The sequence below is a fragment of the Orcinus orca genome, chromosome 15 (genome assembly GCF_937001465.1).
Source record: "Orcinus orca chromosome 15, mOrcOrc1.1, whole genome shotgun sequence".
In the NCBI taxonomy this organism is placed as follows: domain Eukaryota; kingdom Metazoa; phylum Chordata; class Mammalia; order Artiodactyla; family Delphinidae; genus Orcinus; species Orcinus orca.
Window position 1 is genome coordinate 42,782,188 of NC_064573.1, and position 22,545 is coordinate 42,804,732.

At 42.3% G+C, this 22,545-nt stretch overlaps 1 protein-coding gene across 2 annotated transcripts in view; it reads right to left on the bottom strand.

Annotated features, from left to right (window-relative positions):
- Positions 1 to 22,167, bottom strand: part of RNF125 (ring finger protein 125) — a 41,374-nt gene extending 19,207 nt beyond the window's left edge. The window contains exons 1-2 of one of the 2 annotated variants that reach the window (XR_007471682.1): positions 21,500 to 22,167; positions 2,114 to 2,267 (exon numbers count right to left, since the gene is read on the bottom strand). Coding sequence is in view for 1 of the 2 variants with exons in the window: in XM_004273716.4 (XP_004273764.1) it covers positions 2,114 to 2,267; positions 21,500 to 21,663 (318 nt within the window). In the remaining variant the exon portion in view is untranslated. The remainder of the gene's footprint in view (positions 1 to 2,113; positions 2,268 to 21,499) is intronic. The other variant, XM_004273716.4, reaches the window with a different exon arrangement.
- Positions 22,168 to 22,545: the final 378 nt, after the last annotated feature.

Genomic DNA, 22,545 nt, shown 5'->3' on the forward strand with positions numbered 1-22,545 from the left:
AAAAGTTTCTTTCTTCTTCTTTATATTCCTTGATCAACAAAGAGACACATTCTTCATATAAATTAGCAATCTGGGGACTATGTCTTGACAGATGAATTGATAAATGCATAGAGCGTCTACCCCAGACACAAAACTGTGAAAGCCACTGTCAGAGGTGGCAGAAGGAGCAGAAGCCACTGAGCTTGCGCTAAAGGTACTTATCATCTAATGGAGGAAAAACAAACAAACAAAAGATGTGAAGATAAGCAGAGAGGAAACCGTTTGATACTGGGGACTGGAATACTAAAGCCAGGCTCTTGGCAGGGAGGTAAGGAGGACTCTGAACAGTAAGAAGAGTTGAAAATGGCTACAGAAGGAGCGGCAGTATTCCTGACAAGAGGTAGAGACAGATACAAGAAATACCTCAAAGGAAAGATCAAAATACTTGTGAATAATCAGAAATGCAGGGGGGTGAAAAAGGAAGGGGATCTCCACCCAGGATAACTGAGAGAATACTCTTATTTCTGACAGGTACCAAAGATGGGATAAAGAACTGGAAGACAAAATAATATGCTGAGTTTGATTTTGTGCATGTTGAATTTTAAATGATGGCAAAATATCAAAGTAAAAATAATCACGAATGATATTAAGAATGTGAAAAGCTATTGATTTTGAGCATTCACTATGTTCCACAGTGCTAAAAGCCACTTACATTTTGTTGTTTACCTTTATAACCACTCTGTGACATGAGCATTACCTTTTCCCTCAATTTAAAAGAGTCAAACAAAAACTTAGATTAATAACTTGCCCCAAATCACAAAGAGTAAGGGAGAGAATTAGTGTTCAATCCCAGGATGTCTGACTCCAAAGACCATGCATGGATTCCAGAATCAGGCAGCCACGAATAGATTTTTGAGTCTTACAAAAATATTCAAAAATGCATTGAGCATTTATTATGTGCCAGTCACTCTTCAAAGTGCTGGGTTTACAGCTGTCAATAAAACAGTCATGGTTCTTACCCTCATGGAATCTTGTGGAGATGATGGATAATGGACATTAAATTTCAAAATTCACAAAAGCATAATTACAAATGGTGATAAGTGCTATGAAGAGAAAGCACAGATTGCTAAGAGAAAGTGTAACAGGCTATATTTTAGATGAACAATCAAGAAAGGTTCTCTAGAGAAATTTAGATCTTCAGTACACGATCTCTCTTTTGATCTCTAGACTGGTAATACCTAAATATCCTTCTGTTAGCAGTTCAAATTTAATGTATCTAAGACTTAACTTTGTGGATTCTTCTCTAAATTTGCTCGCCATATTAGCACCTTCACCTACTCGTCTCAGAAACTTGGGGAGCATTTTGATACCTCACTGTCACTCACCTCCACATCCAGTTAATTATCAATTTCCTTCAATCCCTCTCCAGAATACACCTTGAAACAACTTCTTATTCCATACCTAATGCTATTACCCTAACCCAGCTTCCTTAACACCTATCCTAAAATCCACTGAATTGGCTTCACCAATCCTGCTTTTGCCCCCTCCAAACCATTTTCCACTCACATGCTAGAGTGACATCTTAAAAATATAAACCTGATCAAAAGCTTATACTTTTTCTATGACTCACTATTGCGTTTAAGATAAAATCTAGAATCTTTGTCACAGCTTCTAAGACATCACATGATCTAACCAGGCTAGCATAATAACAACGGAGGAAAACTGCAACAAGGAGGAAGTGGTCAACAGAGATAAATACTGCAAAGCCCAGAACAGTAGAGGTGGAATTATGCCACGGGAATTGAAAATAAAGCTATTCATTGGGTGGGCTGCAACAGCATAGCAGGAATGGAGGCCACATAATAGGGGGTCATGGGAGTAATGGGAAGAGAGGAAATGGAGGTGGTCAATGAAAGCCTTGGTTTGAAAAGTTAGGTGATGGTGGGCATCAGGTGACTGCTGTCCAGCAGCCCATACATAGGGAACCAGAGGAAAGGAAGAGGAGAGGCTGAGACAGTAAACTTTGGAAAGTCGGGGTAGGATGAGGTCAAAGGCGTAGGTGAAATGACTGGCTGCAAAACAATTTTCTCAGAGTTCTACGCCGGTAACTATGAGCAAAGGCAGGGTCACATACCAGGGTGTCACACTCAGTGCACTTCTGGAACTTGGATTTCATTTTCTTGGCTACATCAGTTGCTGGAACTCCTTCAGAAGGAAGATATGCCCGGCAGTAAGGACAGGTCCACTTATTGTTCTTGAGACTGGTAGCAATGCAAGAACGGCAGAATCTACAGGACACAAACCAAGAACACATCACTTTCCTTAACAGTATAAAGGAGCCACCACTAGGTGTTCATTTATGGAAACCGTATTTTAATGACACCTTGTACACTAAGAGCTGTTCTGCCAAACGAAAGCTCCATCTGCATCCTACAGCTGCTGAGGAGTCTCTTACCTTCCCTGCAAGACCTCCCTGGGGCCACACGTTCCCACCACGTGTGCTGCACGCATTTAAACAGAAGGTGACAAAGTGGTGAAACAGCCTTCCTACAAACAGAATGAAAACTATAACTCAAATATTGCTAGCCATAAAAAAGAATGAAATAATGCCATTTCAGCAACATGGATGGACCTAGAGATGATCATACTAAGTGAAGTAAGTCAGAGAAAGACAAATATCACATGGTATCACTTATATATAGAATCTAAACAAATGATACAAATAAATTATTTACAAAACAGAAACAGACTCACAGACATAGAAAATAAACTTATGATTACCAAAAGGGAAAGGGGGAGGGAGGGACAAATTAGGAGTTTGGGATTAGCAGATACATACTACTATATGTAAAATACATAAACAACAAGGGCCAGCTGTATAACAGGTACCTATATTCAATATCTTAATAACCTATAATGGAAAAGAATCCGAAAAAGAATATATCTATATATATATTTATGTGTGTGTATAAATGAATCACTTTCCTGGATACCTGAAACTAACAAAACATTGTATATCAACTATACTTCAAAAAACCCCCCTATAACTCAAAGGATATCTAACGTGTTCTTTCTTTCCTTTAATCCTATTTTACCTTAAAATCTGTGGGGCTGGGGGGAATAGGTCTTTGCTTTGTGAGATTCTGTGTGTTAGATAAGAAAATAGCAGCAAGTTGAGGAGGTAAAAATACGAAACACGTTAAAGTCTTCATAAAATAATTTAAAACTCATCCTCAGATGCAGGAAATTATCTAATCAAAACTACCACTTTAGGAATGTCCTCCACGTCAAGAAATATATTCTCTGTTTACTTAAAGATGATCATGATAAAATCTTAACACAGTCAACAGAATTCACAGAAAATCTTGACCTATTTATGGGAGCTGCTGAAGGCTACATGTGCACAGAAGTAAAAGTGAGCATTTCAATAGGTTATACATATCAGCATGAGCTGACAGCTCTTAACTCAGCATGTAACATATATTTGCGAATATTTATACATGGCAAAAGTTAAGCTGTTTAAGTAAACTATACATACTGAAAAGTTCATATATCATAGGTATACATACAGCTGAATGACGTTTCACAAACAAAATTCCTAGTATATTAGCCATTACTGATTCTTTTTATTTTTTTAATTTATTTATTTTCATTTTTAGCTGCATTGGGTCTTCGTTGCTGCGCACGGACTTTTCTCTAGTTGCGGTGAGCAGGGGCTACTCTTCGTTGGGGTGTGCGGGCTTCTCATTGGGTGGCTTCTCTTGTTGCAGAGCACGGGCTCTAAGCACGCGGGCTTCAGTAGTTGTGGCACGCGGGCTCAGTAGTTGTGGCTTGCGGGCTCTAGAGCGCAGGCTCAGTAGTTGTGGCACACGGGCTTAGTTGCTCCACAGCATGAGGGATCTTCCCGGACCAGGGCTCGAACCCGTGTCCCCTGCATTGGCAGGTGGATTCTTAGCCACTGCGTCACCAGGGAAGCCCAGCCATTACTGATTCTTAAAAGTATTCTCTTCTGCCTCTGTTATAAAATTCTTATATGCACACAGAGGATGCTTACGTCTGCACTGTTCTTGAGGCATCTGCTTGATGTTGATGCCTGCCCAGCACCCATTTCCCCTTTTTCTGGCCACAGCATCCTGATTTTGCTCTGCAGAACTACACCTCTTATATGAGATACAATTTGGTGGGACCTCAATCCAGATGCCCATAATCCCCTGCTGAAGGCAGAGTGCCTAATGTCAGCCACACTAAGTAAACCCTCTCTCTGGGAGATGAATACTAAACAGAGTGACATAAAGACTGATTCAGCAACAACTTGATAGGACTATCCTGCTCTTTATTTAGAACCCTAGACCTGCTTAGGTTCCTACCCTTTTCTTCCTGGGTGTTTTTGTTATTAATGTCGCTTGGTAACTTTATATTTTGATATAATTTCAAATTTGACACTGCTTTTATTTAATTTACAAAATTTTAAAACACTTCCACATACCTTAATTCATTTAACCTTAATAAACCCCTAAGAAAGATCATTATTTCCTTTATAGATGAGGAATCTGAGGTACGTGGAGGTTAAGCTACATCAGCAAGGTCACAGCTACAGAAAGTGCCTGGACTTTGTTGACCTTAAGCTGAGGTTTCCTGACTCAGAATTCAGTGACCTATCTTTCCACAACCGCAGCTACCCCAGTTGGAAAGAGCAATACTTTCAGAATCAAAAGACCTAAGTCCCCTGCTGCATTTTTTTTTTACATCTTTATTGGAGTATAATTGCTTTACAATGGTGTGTTAGTTTCTGCTTTATAACAAAGTGAATCAGTTATACATATACATATGTTCCCATATCTCTTCCCTTTTGAGTCTCCCTCCCTCCCACCCTCCCTACCCCACCCCTCCAGGCGGTCACAAAGCACCGAGCTGATCTCCCTGTGCTATGCGGCTGCTTCCCACTAGCTATCTACCTTACGTTTGGTAGTGTATATATGTCCATGCTTCTCTCTTGCTTTGTCACAGCTCACCCTTCCCCCTCCCCATATCCTCAAGTCCGTTCTCTAGTAGGTCTGTGTCTTTATTCCTGTCTTACCCCTAGGTTCTTCCGCTGCTGTATTTTACTTCTATCTGCCTCAGGTGATTAACTGTAAGTTCTAAGGCACATTTGTCCTTGCATTTCTTTTAGTTCCTGAGAATTGGTTCTCAAAGTGTAAGCTTTGAAGGGCATTTATTACAAATGGTCCAAATGCTCAACTCATAATTAACATTTCTAATACAACACCTGTGGTTCTGACAGGAATTCTTTGTTTACATAATTTAGGAGCAAGCAGATAACACTGTATTTCTTGTCAGCTAAAAGTCTTCCCCCCTTTCTCACAGTTTGTTTGAGTTTTATGCTAATACAAACAGAAGATGAATACTGGTGCAAAGGGACTTCCCTGGTGGCACAGTGGTTAAGAATCTGCCTGCCAATGCAGGGGACACGCAAGACACACAAACAAAATATACTGGTGCCAAGCCCCGTGGTAGGCACTGATACACATCAGCTCATTTTACCTCATTTCGCTCTCACAGCAATCCTAAATGCTGCTCTTTCTCCTCATCCTGACTGATAGCAAACTGAAGTTCAGAGAGGTGTAAAAACTTGCCCAAGTCACAGAGCCAGAAGATAGTAGTATTTTTATCATCAAACTGTTTTGGGAGAGGCTCAAAATTTGTAGTCTTTTTTTTTAAAAATACATTTATTTATTTATTTATTTTGGGGCTGCGTTGGGTCTTTGTTGCTGTGCGCGGGCTTTCTCTAGTTGTGGCGAGCGGGGGGCTACTCTTCGTTGCGGTGCTCGGGCTTCTCATTGCGGTGGCTTCTCTTGCTGTGGAGCACGGGCTTCAGTAGTTGTGACTTGCGGGCTCAGTAGTTGTGGCTCGCGGGCTCTAGAGCATAGGCTCAGTAGCTGTAGCGCACAGGCTTAGTTGCTCTGCGGCATGTGGGATCTTCCCGGACCAGGGCTCGAACCCGTGTCCCCTGCATTGGCAGGCGGATTCTTAACCACTGCATCACCAGGGAAGTCCCTGTAGTCTTCTTAAAGACACTTTAATTCCTCCCAGTGACAAGCAGAGGCAGCAAAGATTTGAGATCACTGATGTAGCTGTATAAGCCAGTGGGCGGTACATTTCTGTTAGTTAGTTAGTTTATTGATTGACTGATTGATTGATTGCGGTACGCGGGCCTCTCATTGTTGTGGCCCCTCCCGTTGCGGAGCACAGGCTCCGGGCGCGCAGGCTCAGCGGCCATGGCTCACGGGCCCAGCCGCTCCGCGGCATGTGGGGTCTTCCCGGATCTGGGCACAAACCCGTGTCCCCTGCATCGGCAGGCGGACTCTCAACCACTGCGCCACCAGGGAAGCCCCTCTGCTGTTATTTTATAAATACTTCATACATGTTTTTGTAACTATGATTGATAACCACAACAATGTAAGTTCCTAGTATTCATGAAAAGTAGCATACTTGAGGCATTAAAAAAATTTTTTTATTGGCGTATAGTTGCATTACACTGTTGTGTTAGTTTCTGCTGTGCAGCAAAGTGTATCAGTCACACGTATACACATATCCCCTCTTCCTTGGACTCCTTCCCATTTAGGTCACCACAGAGCATTGAGTAGAGTTCTCTGTGCTATACAGTCTGTTCTCACTATTTATCTATTTTATATGTAGTAGTGAATATATGTCAGTCCCAATCTCCCAATCCATCCCACCCCACCCTTACCCCCTTGGTATCCATCCGTTTGTTCTCTACGTCTGTGTCTCTATTTCTGCTTTGCAAACAAGTTCATCTATACCGTTTTTCTAGATTCCACATATATGGCTTAATATACGATATTTGTTTTTCTCTTTCTGACTTACTTCACTCTGTATGACAGTCTCTAGGTCCATCCAAGTCTCTGCAAATGGCACAATTTTGTTTGTTTTTATGGCTGAGTAATAATCCATTGTATATATGTACCACATCTTCTTTATCCATTCCTCTGTTGATGGACATTTCGGTTGCTTCCATGTCCTGGCTATTGTAAACAGTGCTGCAATGAACACTGGGGTACATGTATCTTTTTGAATTATGGTTTTCTCTGGGTATATGCCCAGTGGTGGGATTGCTGGGTCATATGGTAGTTCTATTTTTAGTTTTTTAAGGAACCTCCATACTGTTCCCCATAGTGGCTATATCAGTTTATTGAGGCGTTTTAAAAATCAAGTCCCTCCCTATAACCGCCCCCCCCACCACTAAGTCTGTACAGTGGTGTTATCTGTGGCATGAAACTCTCAAATGAGCATTATATAGATGTCGTTGCATTATGTGAGAATATTAGTTTCAAATCCGGTAGATTAGTCAATTAACTGTACTTTTAATAGAAGTGATTATGAACTGGAGAAAACACATCAAGATCAAGGTGTTTTGGAACAGATTGAACTTACTGATTATGAGTATATAAAAACCACAGCTTTAGAAGTGTTACCATGGAAAGGTACTGGATGCTGCTGCACCTCAAGTCTCACTTTCTGGGGTGCAGAAGCAAGACTGCAGAACTGCTTAGTTCAAAACATCTGAGGGGAACATTCTCTCCTTAAAGGTACAGTTATCAAATTCAAGTCATGAGAGCTGAAGCATCTACCATCCTTACCCTAGCACCTTGGCATGAAAAGTATACAAGCGATCATTTTCTGAATTGTCTAATCAGAATCCTCACAGGGCTACTCAGCTTTAGTTAATATATATTATACAACAGGGCACAGAGACAAGATAACTCTAAACTAAAACCTCTTAGAAAGCAAAGTGTAGAAGTGTGTATAGAGTGTGAGCTTCTTACAGGTTTGCAGATGTGTAAAAACATCTAGGGTAAAGAGAATAAGAACATTTACCTACCTGTTAGAGAAATGGGAATGGGAGAGAAAGGGGTATATGGTAGAAGAAGGGTATTTTCACTGTCGAATTTTAAGTGTGAACCATATAACCTTATTACCTACACAATAAACAATTCTTTTAAAAAGTTAACTACCTACAACCACTTGGGATAACTGGTCTGGTAGTGTCTGATAAAACAAAATTACAGGCACCCCTTGACCCTGCAGTACCAAGCCCACGTTTTACTCGAGAAGTTAAAAAATATGTCCATCTGTATTCAGAAGGAATGTTTTCACAGTAGACCCAACCTGGAAATAACCCAGATATTTATCAACAAGAAAATGAATAAACAACCCATGGCACATTCCTACAATGGAACACTACACAGCAATAAAAAAGAACAAATTACTGACACACACCATAACATGGATGACTCTCAGAGACATACTAAGAAGCCAGACACATGAACTTATCTACGAAACAGAAACAGACTCACAGACATAGAGAACAGACTTGTGGTTGCCAAGGGGGATGGGATGTGGGGGAGGGATGGATTGGGAGTTTGGGATTAGCAGATGCGAACTATTATATATAGAACGGATAAGCAACAAGGTCCTACTGTATAGCACAGGGAACTGTATTCAATATCCTGTAATAAACCATAATGGAAAAGAATATGAAAAAGAATATATATAAATATATGTAACAATCACTTTGCCATACACCAGAAACTAACACAACATTGTAAATCAACTATACTTCAATAAAATAAAATTTAAAAAAAGAAGCCAGACACAAGAAAGTACATCTTGTGTAATTCCACTTATTTGAAATTTTTGAATAGGTAAAACTGATCTATGATAGGGAAAAAACATAACACAACAGTGAATGCCTATGGGGGTACACGGACGGGGATGGCTGGGAAGGGGCATAAGGGAACCATATGGGGGTAATGAGACTATTCTATATCTTGTTAGGGGTTTGGGCTAAACATTGGTCAAAGCTCTGCAAATGTTATACCTAGGATGTATGCATTTCACTCTGTGTAATTTACCTTTAGCAAATCCCATAAACAAACTGTGAACTCTGGTTAATATTATGCATGCTGATATGAGAAGGAGTAGAGTGTGCTGATGTTTGTAACCTACTCTAAAATGCATCAAAAAAATAAGATGGATTGATGGATGGATAGGTATGTGATAAAGTGAGAGGTAAAAGCAAATACGGTAAAATTAACAATTGTAGAAATACGTATGGATATATGGTTGTTCACTGTACAATTCTTTCAACTTAGCTGTATGTTTGACATTTTTCATAATAAAATGTTAGGGAAAATTAACCACCTTACTATGACTTAAATTTTCTTTACTTTTCAGAAAAATTTAGTTGGAAAACCGGGAAGGGAAATGCTTGGAGGATGAGAGACCTGAAATATTTAATAGAATGTGATTTGAAGAGAAAAACATTTTTTAAAATGATATTTTTAAGAGCATCCAAATTCAGTGTGAGGAAAAGATTACTTTGCATTTATGATTATTTAAATAAATTTAAAGAGCACAGAACAATTTGAAAGATAATATAAGGCTGAAGGGAGAGAAAACAAAACAGTAAAAAAATGAATTCGTGTGGCTTTTAGCAAGAACAGTTATTGCATGGTTATAATGAAGATTTATAAAACACGCACAAGTCTCCCCACACCCAACCATACAAGCATGCATTGACTAAAGAAATTTTCACTAATAGCTTATGATTGCCAATGTTTGACATGCCAGAGATGAAACCATGGCAGTGCCCGAGGTCCCTGCTCTCAAGAGTTCTAGAAGGAGGAGAGAGGAAATGAGAAGGTAAACAAAAAGACTGGCAAACGATAAATGCTCTGAGAAGAATAAAACAGTTGACAACAAAAATTGAGTGGGTGGGGCAGAGGGAGCAGTAAGATGGGTGGTTCCTCAGATGACAATTGAAGGCATCAGTCTTGGGAAGATCTGGGAATGGTTTTCCCAGCTGAAAACAGGGACCATTTTGCTGAGGTACAGAAAGCCAGCGTGGTTGAAATGCAGGGGGCCCAGGGGAGGGTAACTGGCAACATGTGGGACAGTAAGGTAGGTAGGAGACCAACCACAAAGCCAGAGCTAAGCGTGATGGGAAGGCACTGGAGGGTCTTAAGTGGGAGAGTGATACGACTTGATTTACATTATATAGATCACTGGCTCCTCTGTGAAGAATGGATTACAGAGGTACGAGAGTCACGGCTCAGAGACCAGTGTTAATTCCATTGTAAGCGTTGGTTCAAGAGAGGATGGTGGCCTAGCCCAGCAAAGGAGCAGCAGACAGTGTAAGTGGACAGTCAGATTTACGGTTGATTTAGGAAGCAGAGGCAAAAGGGCTTACAATATACCAAATGACAACAAATATATGCCCCATTATGCCAAGTGAAAGAAGTCAAATACAAGACTATTTACTGTATGGCTCCAAAGCTCAGTGACAGAAAGCTGATGGGGTTGCCTGGGGCCCAGGAGTTTGGGGAGTGGATTGACTGTAAAGGATTCGAGGGAACTTCTTAGGGTAATGGAACTAACTGTTCTAGATCTTGTTTGTGGTGGTGGTTATATGATTGTATACAATTATGTACTGTATCACCTCAATAAAGCTGAGAAACGCAACCCAGCTAAACAAAAAATGCCCCAGTGACGGCAGGTCAGTAACAACAACACTGCATGAGAATCACAGAAATACACACAGCACAGAACCATTCAGAATCCTGTAGGGGTCCCTCCCACACAGCCCCAGGTACAGAGTAGCTACTCAGTAAATGGTTAGTAGATTGAAATAACTAAATCAGTTATGAGGAATGGGCCAAAGGGGAATTTTCTGGGCAGTGCCCAATGTTCCCATTAATAAATAAGTGTTGTATCCTTCTGGAAGAACCCAAGGGGTAAAAATGAACATAAACCCCAGAGCTAAGAAATTCCCATTTGTCTGTCCCCCTCTCCCCCTCCATAAGGAGGCTGAGACTGACTAATCCAACAGACATGATCAGAATTAGGAGAATGTAGGGAAAAGATAGAAGTCAACTGCAGTTTTTTAAAAGACTGATTTAATGTTTTCAAAAATTCTGAATGAGTTGTTGTTGCCTTTTTTTTTTTTTTTTTTTGGCCATGCCTTGTGGCATGCGGGATCTTAGTTCCCTGACCAGGGATAGAACCCGTGCCCCCTGCAGTGGAAGCACAAGTGGTCATAGCTTTAAAATCAGATTTCACACACAAATTCAAATTTCTGGCTTCTCTTGAAAAGCTAAGTCTCCTGCAACTCTGGACTCATTTCCCATGTGGCCACATGGGTCGGTGCCCCTTCCTGTAGATACCCAAACTCCTCGCTCACTCACACCCCTTGCCTCCCCCCTGCTGAGTTTGCAGCTTCTGATGACATCAATCAGGAACCAGATAATGACTCTAAGAACTTTAAAACCAGGTGGGAACTTAATTATCCCACCCCCATTGTTTATTTTATTAACCCCTTTCTGTTTCTCTAATTAAGTGGTTAGCAATAAAACTCATATAAGGAAAGGGCGGCAAGGTATTGGAGGAAAATGGGGAAAGGGTTGCTGAGGACACTGGGTAAAGTTATGCACACAATCTTAAGGGGGAAAACTGCACCCTAAGTATAGGAGAATTAAAGAGGAAAGGGCTGTATTAGGGACTCCATGGGGCCTAGGGCTAGACAGGCAAAATAAGTAGCCAGAGGTGGTCCCTAAATGTGGTTCTGGAAGAAGCCCTTGGCAACGTGTGGTCGGTCGAACATTTTCGTTATGTTCTCAACACTGGGCTGCCTCACTGTGGGCAGGCCAATATGAAGGTAAATGAAAATCTTGGGCTCCTTTGGGGAGCTGGAACATATAAATAGAATAAGGGGAGTTGCAATTGTTATTCAAAGGGAGGATGAGAGTCTCGGGCTAAAATACTCCAGTATAGGACAATACACACACACACATACACACACAACCAGTCTCCCTCTTCAGTGATCCAATGATGGATCGATCAGCCTGGACAGTCCCAAGCGCAGCTATTCTTAGAGCACAGGCCTTTAGCCACTGTCCCTCAAGATTTCCTTGGAGGTGTTTATGTATTCAATTAGGTCATGCTCAAAGTCCATCCTGGGAATCATTCAGCCTCCAAAAATTGACTCTGCATATCTCTACACTCCTTTACATGTTGATTTTTATATTTAGCCCCCTAAGGAAAATTTTATTTCCTTTAATCTACAGTCTTAGAGGGGTGCCTCTCTATAACCGTCAAACACTGTGCTCAACTTGCAGTATCTTACTGTCAATTACATAGGGTTATCTGAGGCTGTACTTCTCAAATCTTAAAATGCATATAAATCACATGGGCATCTTGTAAAAATGCAGATTGCGATTCAGCAGATTTGAGTTGGGGGCTGAGATTCTGCAGTGCTGCTGGTCCTAGGACCAGTAGTCAGGTGCTAAAGAGAATCCTGGTGTAAAACTCAGTCTGCAACATTATTTAGGTTCTGTTTGTTGGAGAATACGTAATTTAATAGATCACTAATATTTAATGTGCCTACGACAACACTAATGTTGCTAAGTAACACAGAGCAGTCCAACCACCAGATGAGGCAAATTTCAGGCCAGCTTATTACATCTTTCTAAAATTCTCGGTAATACGGGCACAGATGAGTAACCCTATAAAAGGGAGTTCAAAAACTATCATGGGACTCCTATCTATGACTCAAACTCCATAGCACCAGCTGGCTGGCACTATGAAATGGTTGTCCAAAGTTGTGCTCACCAAAGTATCCAAATTTTGTCTTTTTTTTTTTAATAAATTTATTTTTTATTTATTTTTGGCTGCGTTGGGTCTTCGTTGCTGCACGTGGGCTTTCTCTAGTTGTGGCGAGCAGGGGCTGCTCTTTGTTTTGGTGCGCGGGTTTCTCATTGCAGTGGCTTCTCTTGTTGTGGAGCACGGGTTCTAGGCACACGGGCTTCAGTAGTTGTGGCATGCAGGCTCAGTAGTTGTGGCTTGTGGGCTCTAGAGCGCAGGCTCAGTAGTTGTGGTGCACGGGCTTAGTTGCTGCACGGCATGTGGGATCTTCCCAGACCAGGGCTTGAACCCGTTCGTGTCCCCTGCATTGGCAGGCAGATTCTTAACCACTGCACCACCAGGGAAGCCCCAAATTTTGTCTTATTATTATTATTTTAAAATTAATTAATTTATTTTTGGCCGCATCGGGTCTTAGTTGAGGCACGAATCTTTCATTGCAATGCACAGGCTCTTGGTTGCAGCACTTGGGCTTCCCTCCAGTAGTGGCACCCGGGCTCCAGAGCACACGGCTTCTGTAGTTGCGGTACGCACGTGGGATCTTAGTTCCCCGACCAGGGATCAAACCCGCGTCCCGTGCATTGGAAGGTGGATTCTTAACCACTGGACCACCAGGGGAGTCCCCCAAATTTTGTCTTAGAGTCATTCATTAATTCAAAATACTTAACACCTACTAAGAGCCAGACCTTAAAGGAGTGGCAAGGTGGAAAGTAGCATTCCTTTATTAGAGCAACGGCTCTCAAGAGTTTTGGGTCTTGATGGTACAAAAGACTCCAATCATCCTATTTTAAGTGATGCTTATCCAAGTACATTAGAAGGAGGAAGCATTCTATATACATTTGTTTTAGCATCAGGGGCCTGGATGATTTCATCTTAAAATCAAATCACAGGTCAACAGGCACATGAAAGGATGCTCAAGATTGCTAATCATGAGGGAAATGCAAATCAAAACCACAATGAGATATCACCTCACACCTGTCAGAATGGCTATCATCAAAAAGAACACAAATAACAAATGTTGGAGAGGATGTGGAGAAAAGGGAACCCTCGTACACTGTTGGTGAGAATGTAGATTGGTGCAGCCACTGTAAGAAAATGGTATGAAAGTTTCTCAGAAAACTAAAAATAGAACTACCCTATGACTCAGCAATTCCACTCCTGGGTATATATCTGAAAAAAATGAAAACACTAATTTGAAAAGATACACACACCCCCAACATTCATAACAGCATTATTTACAATAGCTAAGATACGGAAGCAACCTAAGTGTCCATCAACAGATGAATGGATGAAGAAAAGGAATGGACTACTACTGAGCCATAGAAAAGGAACAAAATTTTGCCATTTGCAGCAACATGGATGGACTTGGAGAGCATTATGCTAAGTGAAATAAGTCAGACAGAAAAAGACAGATGCTGTATATCACACGTGGAATCTAAAAAATACAACAAACTAGAGAATATAACAAAAAAGAAACAGACTCACAGAGAACAAACTAGTGGTTGTCAGTGGGGAGAGGGAAGGGGGAGGGGCACTTTAGAGGTAGGGGATTAAGAGGTACAAACTATTAGGTATAAAATAAGTTACAAGGATATATTGTACAAAACGGGGAATATAGCCAATATTTTATAACTAAATGGAGTATAACCTTTAATAATTATGAATTACTATATTATACACCTGTAACATATAATATTGTACAGCAACTATACTTCAAAAAAAATCAAATCACAGGTCAAATATTATGTCAACATAAGTTGCAATCAGATGGGAACCTTCCACGAGCTCCCACTACTTCAATTCAACTACTTGCATCTGTGCCCATTTAAATATTCTACATCCTCTTAAATGGATGAACTGTTCATTCTCCTGCCTAAGGCCAAGCCCCCCACTGTAACTCCTAGGCCCGCAATTTTCTCTTCTCTCCTGTGCATCAAAATTTCCCTCACTATTGGTTTATTTCCATCAGCATACAAAAGATTCCATTCTTCTTTTAAAAGAAAATTCTCTTGATCCCACTTTTTTCCAGCTATTGCCCAATTTCCCTCTTCCCTTTGCCTCTAAACTTCATGAAAGGGCTTTCTCTACTCTCCATCTCTATCACGTACTTGACCTTTAAAGCAGCACTGGATTCAGCGGGTCGCTCTTCCCCAGAAAATACTTCTTGCACTCACTCAGCCTCCAGGACACCTGGGGGTTTCCTTCCTCTCCTTTGGCTGCTGCTTTGCTGGCTTCCATGTCCCAGCTTCTTCTTCTTCTTCTTTTTAAAATAATTAATTAATTAATTAATTTGGTTGCGGGTCTTAGTTGCGGCAGGCGAGCTCCTTAGTTGCGGCCTGCAAACTCTTAGTTGCAGCCTGCGAACTCTTAGTTGCGGCATGCATGTGGGATCTAGTTCCCTGACCAGGGATCGAACCTGGGCCCCCTGCATTGGGAGTGTGGAGTCAACCACTGCGCCACCGGGGAAGTCCCCATGTCCCAGCTTCTAAATATCGGTGGGCACCGCTGCTCAGTCCTTGGACCTCTATTCTTTTCTAACTATACTTAACTTCTTGATGAGCTCATCCAGTCCCATGGATTTATATTGAGTATATGTTTATGATTCCCAAGTTTATTACCTACAGCCCAGCTCCTCTGAACTCCAAGCTCACATATCCAATTGTCCACTCAACAGCTCCACTCGGTTGTCTGAAACTTGGCTTGTCAGTAACTGAACTCTTGACTTAAACATGATCTTCATCCCGTCCTCTTAGTCTCTCCCATCTCAGAGCGGCTCCAGCCTTCGCTAAGGCCAAGCACTTTGCAGCCATCCTTGATTCTTCACTTTCTTCCACACTCCGCATCAAATCCATAGTGTTACCGGCACCTTCAAAGATATGTCTATAGTCCTACTATTCTCACCACCTCCACGGTCCCCATGCTAGTCCCATCCTTTCCCACCTGGATCACTACGGTGGCCTCTGAACTCAATCTCCTCAGCTTGCTCCTCCCGCTACAGACTATTCTCAGCAGCCCGACAGATGCTTTTAAATCAGCTCAAGCCATGAATCTGCTCAAAATCCTCACTCAGAGGAAAAGGCAAACTTCTTATAAATGTCCCCACACCAGTCAAACTAGCTTCCTCACCTCCTGCTTTCCTCTGGACCAACACTGTACAAAATCAGGCCCTGTTTATTAAGAGTCCATGCTTAACTAAGAATAGAAATTGAGAGAAGTAATATTTAGAAAACTGTATAGGAATCTGACAGTAATATTATGCTGTTGAATCTAATAACAATTTTTCAAATGACGGCTTGTATTTTATATATACATATACATATATATATATATTTATTTATTTATTTGCCACACTTCATGGCTTGTGGGATCTTAGTACCCCAACCAGGGACGGAACCCGGGCCACGGCACTGAAAGCACCGAGCCCTAACCACTGGACTGCCAGAGAACTCCCTATCTTTGGTATTTTTAAATTTCATTTTTCCACAATACATTTTTTATTTTATAAAATTAGTGGTCTGTGGTGGGCTGGAAATTAAAACAAAATACTTCAGAGGTTCTTTACAACAGATAATTTAAGATGCACTTCTCTAAATATCCGAATATTGCAACTCCCATATACTTCCTATCTCACTTCTTTGTCTTATTTTGTTTAATCCTTAACACTATATAACTAACTACATACTTAACACCTGTATCTTGTTTATTGTCCATCTTCCTCATAAGAATGCAAACTCCAAAAGGATAAGCCTTTGTGTCTGTGTGCTCAGCACAGAGCAGGCCACGTTGGCTGGATCAAAAAACGAATGAACTCCATGCAATAGTAGGTCTAACCAAACAATCCACGGCAAACTAAAATGATAAAGCTAAATGAACAATGATTTTAATTTTAAGAAAACTGTGGATTCCTACTGTTTGCTTGAGCAACATGTAGGTGTGTGCATGGCTGCCTGATAGTCAGGCTTCTTAAGAGAATTCTGAAGTGTCTTCTAGTGAAGCCTGATAATGATCTAATTTTTGGTTTTATCACCAGATTTTAATAACCCTTAAAAGCCTGTTGAAAAGATGTGACAGTTAGTCTTATGTATCAACTTAGCCAGCCTATAGTACTCAGTTTAATTCAACACTTAAGCAAATGTTGCTGTGAAGGTATTTTGTAGATGTGGTTAACATCTATAATCAGTTGACTTCAAGTAGAGTGATTATCCTCAATAATGTAAATCAATTCCTTAAAATCAATCTTTCTCTCTCTCTCCATATATTTATATATAACCTATTGGTTGTTTCTCTGGAGAATCCTCACTGATAGAAAATATGTATAAATATCTATAATAAATAATAGGATAAGTAGCTTTAATCTTAGGTGAAAAAGAAGTCTTTGGGATTGCATACCTCCTGTAAGAATGAAAGCACTGTGGGCTTTGTAAGTGAAAAGGGTAAAGGGAGTCAAAAGGTACAAACTTTGAGTTATAAAATAAGTAAGTCATGGGATGTAATATACAGCATGGTGACTATAGTTAATAATACTGTTTTGCTTATTTGAAAGATGCTAAGAGAGTAGATCTTGGGACTTCCCTGGTGGCACAGTGGTTAAGAATCCGCCTGTCAATGCAGGGGACACCGGTTCCATCCCTGGTCTGGGAAGATCCCACATGCCACGCAGCAACTAAGGCCATGCACCACAACTACTGAGCCCGTGTGCCACAACTACTGAAGCCCGCGTGCCTAGAGCCCGTGCTCTGCAACAAGAGAAGCCACTGCAATGAGAAGCCTGCGCACTGCAACGAGGAGTAGCCCCCGCTCACCGCAACTACAGAAAGCCCGCGTGCAGCAACGAAGACCCAACGCAGCCAAAAATAAATAAATTAATTAATTAGGAAAAAAAGAGAGTAGATCTTAAAAGTTATCATCACAAGAAAGAAAAATTTTATAACCATGTATTCTGACAGATGTTAACTAGACTTTTGGTGGTTTTGCAATATTTACAAAAATTGAATCATTACGCCATACACCTGAAACTAATATAATGTTATATGTCAATTTTACCTCAATAAAAATTTTAATATAAAATAAAATATACTAAAATTAAAAAAAAGAATGAAAGCACTGATGTCTATTTCTGGGTCAGTTTAAAACACATCAGGAAACCCTCAGACTCTACTTAGAGAACCATGAATTTGATGCTCATACTTTACCACAAATGGAACGTTTTAATCCATTTACCAGAAAGCACTTCAGAATTATCTTCAACAGTTTCATTTAAAAAAATGGCAAATTCTGTGACTTGGAGCAACTCAACCCAACTCAGGTCTATGGCGATGTGGCTCTTTGTACTGTATGGTCTGCTCTGGTTTGTATTTAGCTCTCTTAGGCCCATTCTCAACCTCTTGACCCTTTCTGGTAACTCCCTTAGCTCCAGCCTTGAGCTGTGTCCCTAAACCCACTTTCCCAGTGCCTCTGGGACATTTCCATTTAGATGTCTCTCTATCAGACTAGTGTACATTCAACAGGCTTAATTGTGAGTTCATTAACTTCCTCCTGAGCTAAACTCTGTTCCCCTGTATCTCTGTCTTCGACTTTTGTCTCCCTCGATATATACCATACCAAATTTCTTGAATATTTCTTTTAAATGTAAATCAGATTCCGTTTTAGTTTCCCTTATGCAGTTTCAACTCATCTCCTCCCTCTTTTCCCAGCTCACTGTTAATAGAAAAAAGGCAGAGGTAGGAAGTCTTTTCCCCCAAATCTACTTTTACAACTGATACTGAGATATGAATAACGTCAGTTTGAAATAACAGACATTAAAATGGAACTTCTTAAATTAAAGTCCACCAAATGAAAAAAGAACTAAGCTAAAAGTAAGGCTATCTGGGACATCTTGGAAATGTCATAGACTTATCTTTTGTGGCCCAGTTTTATTCCAAAAGAAGCATAGAGATAAGAAATAAAACCTGGGGGCTTCCCTGGTGGCGCAGTGGTTAAGAATCCATCTGCCAACTCAAGGGACACGGGTTCGAGCCCTGGTCCAGGAAGATCCCTCATGCCGCAGAGAAGCTAAGCCCATGCGCCACAACTACTGAGCCTACGCTGTGGCGCCCGAGAGCCACAACTCCCTAACTCCGAGCACCTAGAGCCTGTGCTCCGCAATGAAAACAGAATGAGAAGCCCGTGCACCACAACAAAAAGTAGCCCCCGCTCGCCGCAACTAGGGAAAGCCCGCGCACAGCAACGAAGACCCAGCACAGCCAAAAGTAAATTAATTAATTATTTTTAAAAGAAATAAAACCTGTTCATGGGTTTTTGCTTGCTTTACAGAATGACTTCGATGGAAATAGAAACTATGTTTTGACACCTGAAACTAACACAACATTGTAAATCAACTATACTCCAATAAAAGTTAAACAACAACAACAAAAGAAATGTTTTGAGCCTATATTATGGGCTACTTTTACACTTTAAATACTCATAAAAATTCCATTACTCACCTTATTTTACAAATGAAGAAGCTGAGATTCAAAAAGATTAACCAAAGTGGTGATTACACAGCTGGTTAGTGGCTATGAAGCTCTCACAGTTTTACTGCATCACAATACATATATACATATTCATTCAAGGTATGTTGCCATATACTTGCTTGACTTGAAACTAGTTTATAAACAGAAATTGGCATAAACAACCTAGTTCAGCAAGTTTGGAAATAAGCTCAAGTATGGGATAATATAGAGGTTTCATTTGCATTTCCTCATTTTCCAATTTAAGTTCAATGGAAGAGAGTAATTCATTTAGGAAGTACAAACGGTGTTAGGAAGGCTCACCATCCCCAAAAGCAGAAGGGACTCCAGTTAACATTTACAAAGTGGAAGAGGCCCAAGTAAATTTGCCAAAAGTAGGAATATGGAAATTCTGCCCCCGGCCAGAACAATGGACATAGATTTGTCAAAACAAAGAACAGTAAAGTGAGGGAAGGCAATTTGTCCAGCCCTTATTGTGCTACTTCACGACTATTTTTCCAGTTGCTGGTTTCCTATTCACTCTAACAAAGAAAAAGATTAAACAAAGGATTCAACATTTTGCAAATTTATATTTCTCTTTAGCAGAAGCAAAACACTGCACAAAGTTATAGCATTCAAAATCCAAACCAGGGAAAACAATCAGATAACAATCTCCAATAGCAAAGCTGCCCAGTTCAGTTCTACAAAAGAAAATCTTCCAAGACTTGAGGCCCACTGTGTGTCTTTGGTGCAACCTAAAAGTTTTAATACTAATACAGACTAAATTTAAATGTAGGCTAGGTATCCTGAGGTTATTACTGCTCTGAACTAATCAATGTATTTCATATAACGCAATAACATCTTAGCTTCCATCTTGGCCTTGAGGAATTACGTCAATGAGCTACATCTGGACAGCTGGGAAACAACCTCAGTAATCAGACAGGAGCTAAATTAGCCTTGAGTTTAAAGTACAGAGCTGAAACAACAGGCCCTGAAAATATGGCCACAAAAGAATGCCCAGGGACACTTTTTCTTTAAACATTGTGTGGGCTGCAGATTTTTCTCCCTGGCTCTCTGGGGGGCTTTTCAGTATTGAAAACTGCTTCTCAGATACTAGGCTATAGGTGTCAAGGACCACCTAAGTCCTTTTAAAGACGGTTTGCGCACTTGCATTCATGATTTATGATACTTTTTTCCTGGTAAGCCAGAAAGCACTTACTGCCTCGGGGCTTCATCAAACTAGTTAGTCGGCGGTCCAGAGAAGACATTAAGTGGGTTTCCATTCATGCTCTATGCAATCCCCTCCCCCGCCCGCCCCCCACCAATCTCACCCACACAGTCACACACCCACGCATCCACGGGAAGAAAGCTTTTAAGCAAATAGAACACAAACTCACAGATCCAACCCCTACTACTACTCAGGCACACGTTAAGGACGTGCCAATTTTATAAAGGGATTTTGTTTTTAAACTCTTCCTAGAAACTACCACGGATGTGCGCTAACAGCGAGTTTTAGTTGGTGTGTACGTGGTTTCTAAGACAGTTATTTTTATCTCTACTTCCTACCGCGATGGGGAGGCTGTGCGTAAGGCAGGTAGTCTGCAACCTCCTTCACTCGGTTGGCTGTGTTTTTAACTGCTGCATTTACGGGCTTGGGGGTAACGTTCAAGCCGCAGACCCAGCCCTGGCGGCTTGTTCAACTCTAACGACTACAGCAAGTCACTTGGACGTTTGATTGATCTTTGAGGGGTTTGGGCGTCTGTGTTGGGAAAGGGAGGTGGGGATGGAAGGACAGTTTGCACAGATCCTTGTTTGCTCAAGAGCCCAGCCTCGCGGGCGTTCTAGAACACGTGCACAGAGCCAGCAAAACAAAACCGACCCCGGTTCCGGGCGGAGAAGGAAGCACCGCCCGATTAACCGAGTGGAGCGGGAACTGCGCTCGGCGGGAGCCCCTGCCTTGGGCCCAGGCGGCTGCTGCTTCTCCAGCCAAGCGCACTCTCCTCAGCCGGCAAGCCCTTGCTCCCCGCGGCTCTCGCGCCCGGAATTCCCGTCCCAGGGACTCCGCACTTGGGCTGCGGGAGGAGGCGGCTCTACGGCGGCTGCAGGGCCCGCTTGTTGCTGTTTTCTCCTCCTGAAATCCTGTGTCACCTTCCGGCAGGGCACTTTCCCCGTGGTCCGCACTCGACGGGTCCAGGTCTCTCCCTGCAGCAGTTTCCTTCAAGCGCCGGCTTCTGAACCCCCCGATCCCCAACGGCTCCGCTAACATCGCCCTCCCCAGGGGGTGGGCGCGCAAACCCAGCTCCCCTGGCACTTACACGTGGCCACAGCGGGTCCGGACGGGGTGGTGCAACACCTCGAGGCAGACGGAGCAGTCGAAGGACGTAACGGGCAGCTCGGGGTCCCCCCTGCGCTCCAGGGCCCGCGGGGTGGCCGAGGCGGGCGCGGATTTTCCGCTATCGCTGCTCAGCACGGAGCCCATCGCTGCGCCTACGGCCCAGACCGTTGCCAAGAGCCCGGTGCCTGCAGCCGGCTTGTTTTGTTGTCCTGCGGTAGAGGAAGTAAGTCCCGGCCCAGCCGCGATCGCCGCCGCCCAGAGCGCGCAGCCAGCGCAGCCCCGAAGCAGCCTCCGCCGCGGAGCCCAGCCTCGGTCTGCGGCAGGCCGAGTGCGCGGCCGCGCGTCTGAAGTGAGCCTTCGCTCGCTGCCTAAGTCTAGGCTTGGAGGCGGAGGCGGCCGCCGCACCGGGCACGCCGCGACGTCCAGTGGCCCTGGGAGGATTGAAACCTGACACCTCAACTGCAGAGCTGAGGACCTGGGCGGGCAGTGAGTCTTCCAAGCAATCGCCCGCCTCCTCCTTGCGAACCACTGTAGCAAGTGAATGAAAGTGCGGGCGTGGTCCCGTTTGAAGGCAGTCAGAGAACACCCATTTGTAAGGTGGTTGTCCTATGGGTCCTGCACTGTTGTAATCATAATAGGCCACAAAGATGATCTACGAGCGTCTCCTAAGAAAGTGCTAATCACCACTTCCGTCATGTAATCAACACTGCATAAATGGAGAGGTAGCATGCAGTAGTGGAAAGAGTTCTGGGACCTGGATTCGAATCCTACCGCTAGGACAGGGATTCTAGTGCTAAAATCCTAGGACCCTCCCGACCCCCACCCCGTCCAGTTTCGTCGCCTTAGAATCTCCTGCTGTTGTTTGTATTCCCCTCTCCATCCTCTTTTGAATATTTATGACCAAATATAGCATTTATTAATTCACGCATTTAATAAGGCTTTAATGCCCACTGCATGCCAGACTCCTTTCTGGTGATGGGGACACAGTTCCCAACAAGCAAACAAAATCCCAGTTCTCACAGAACT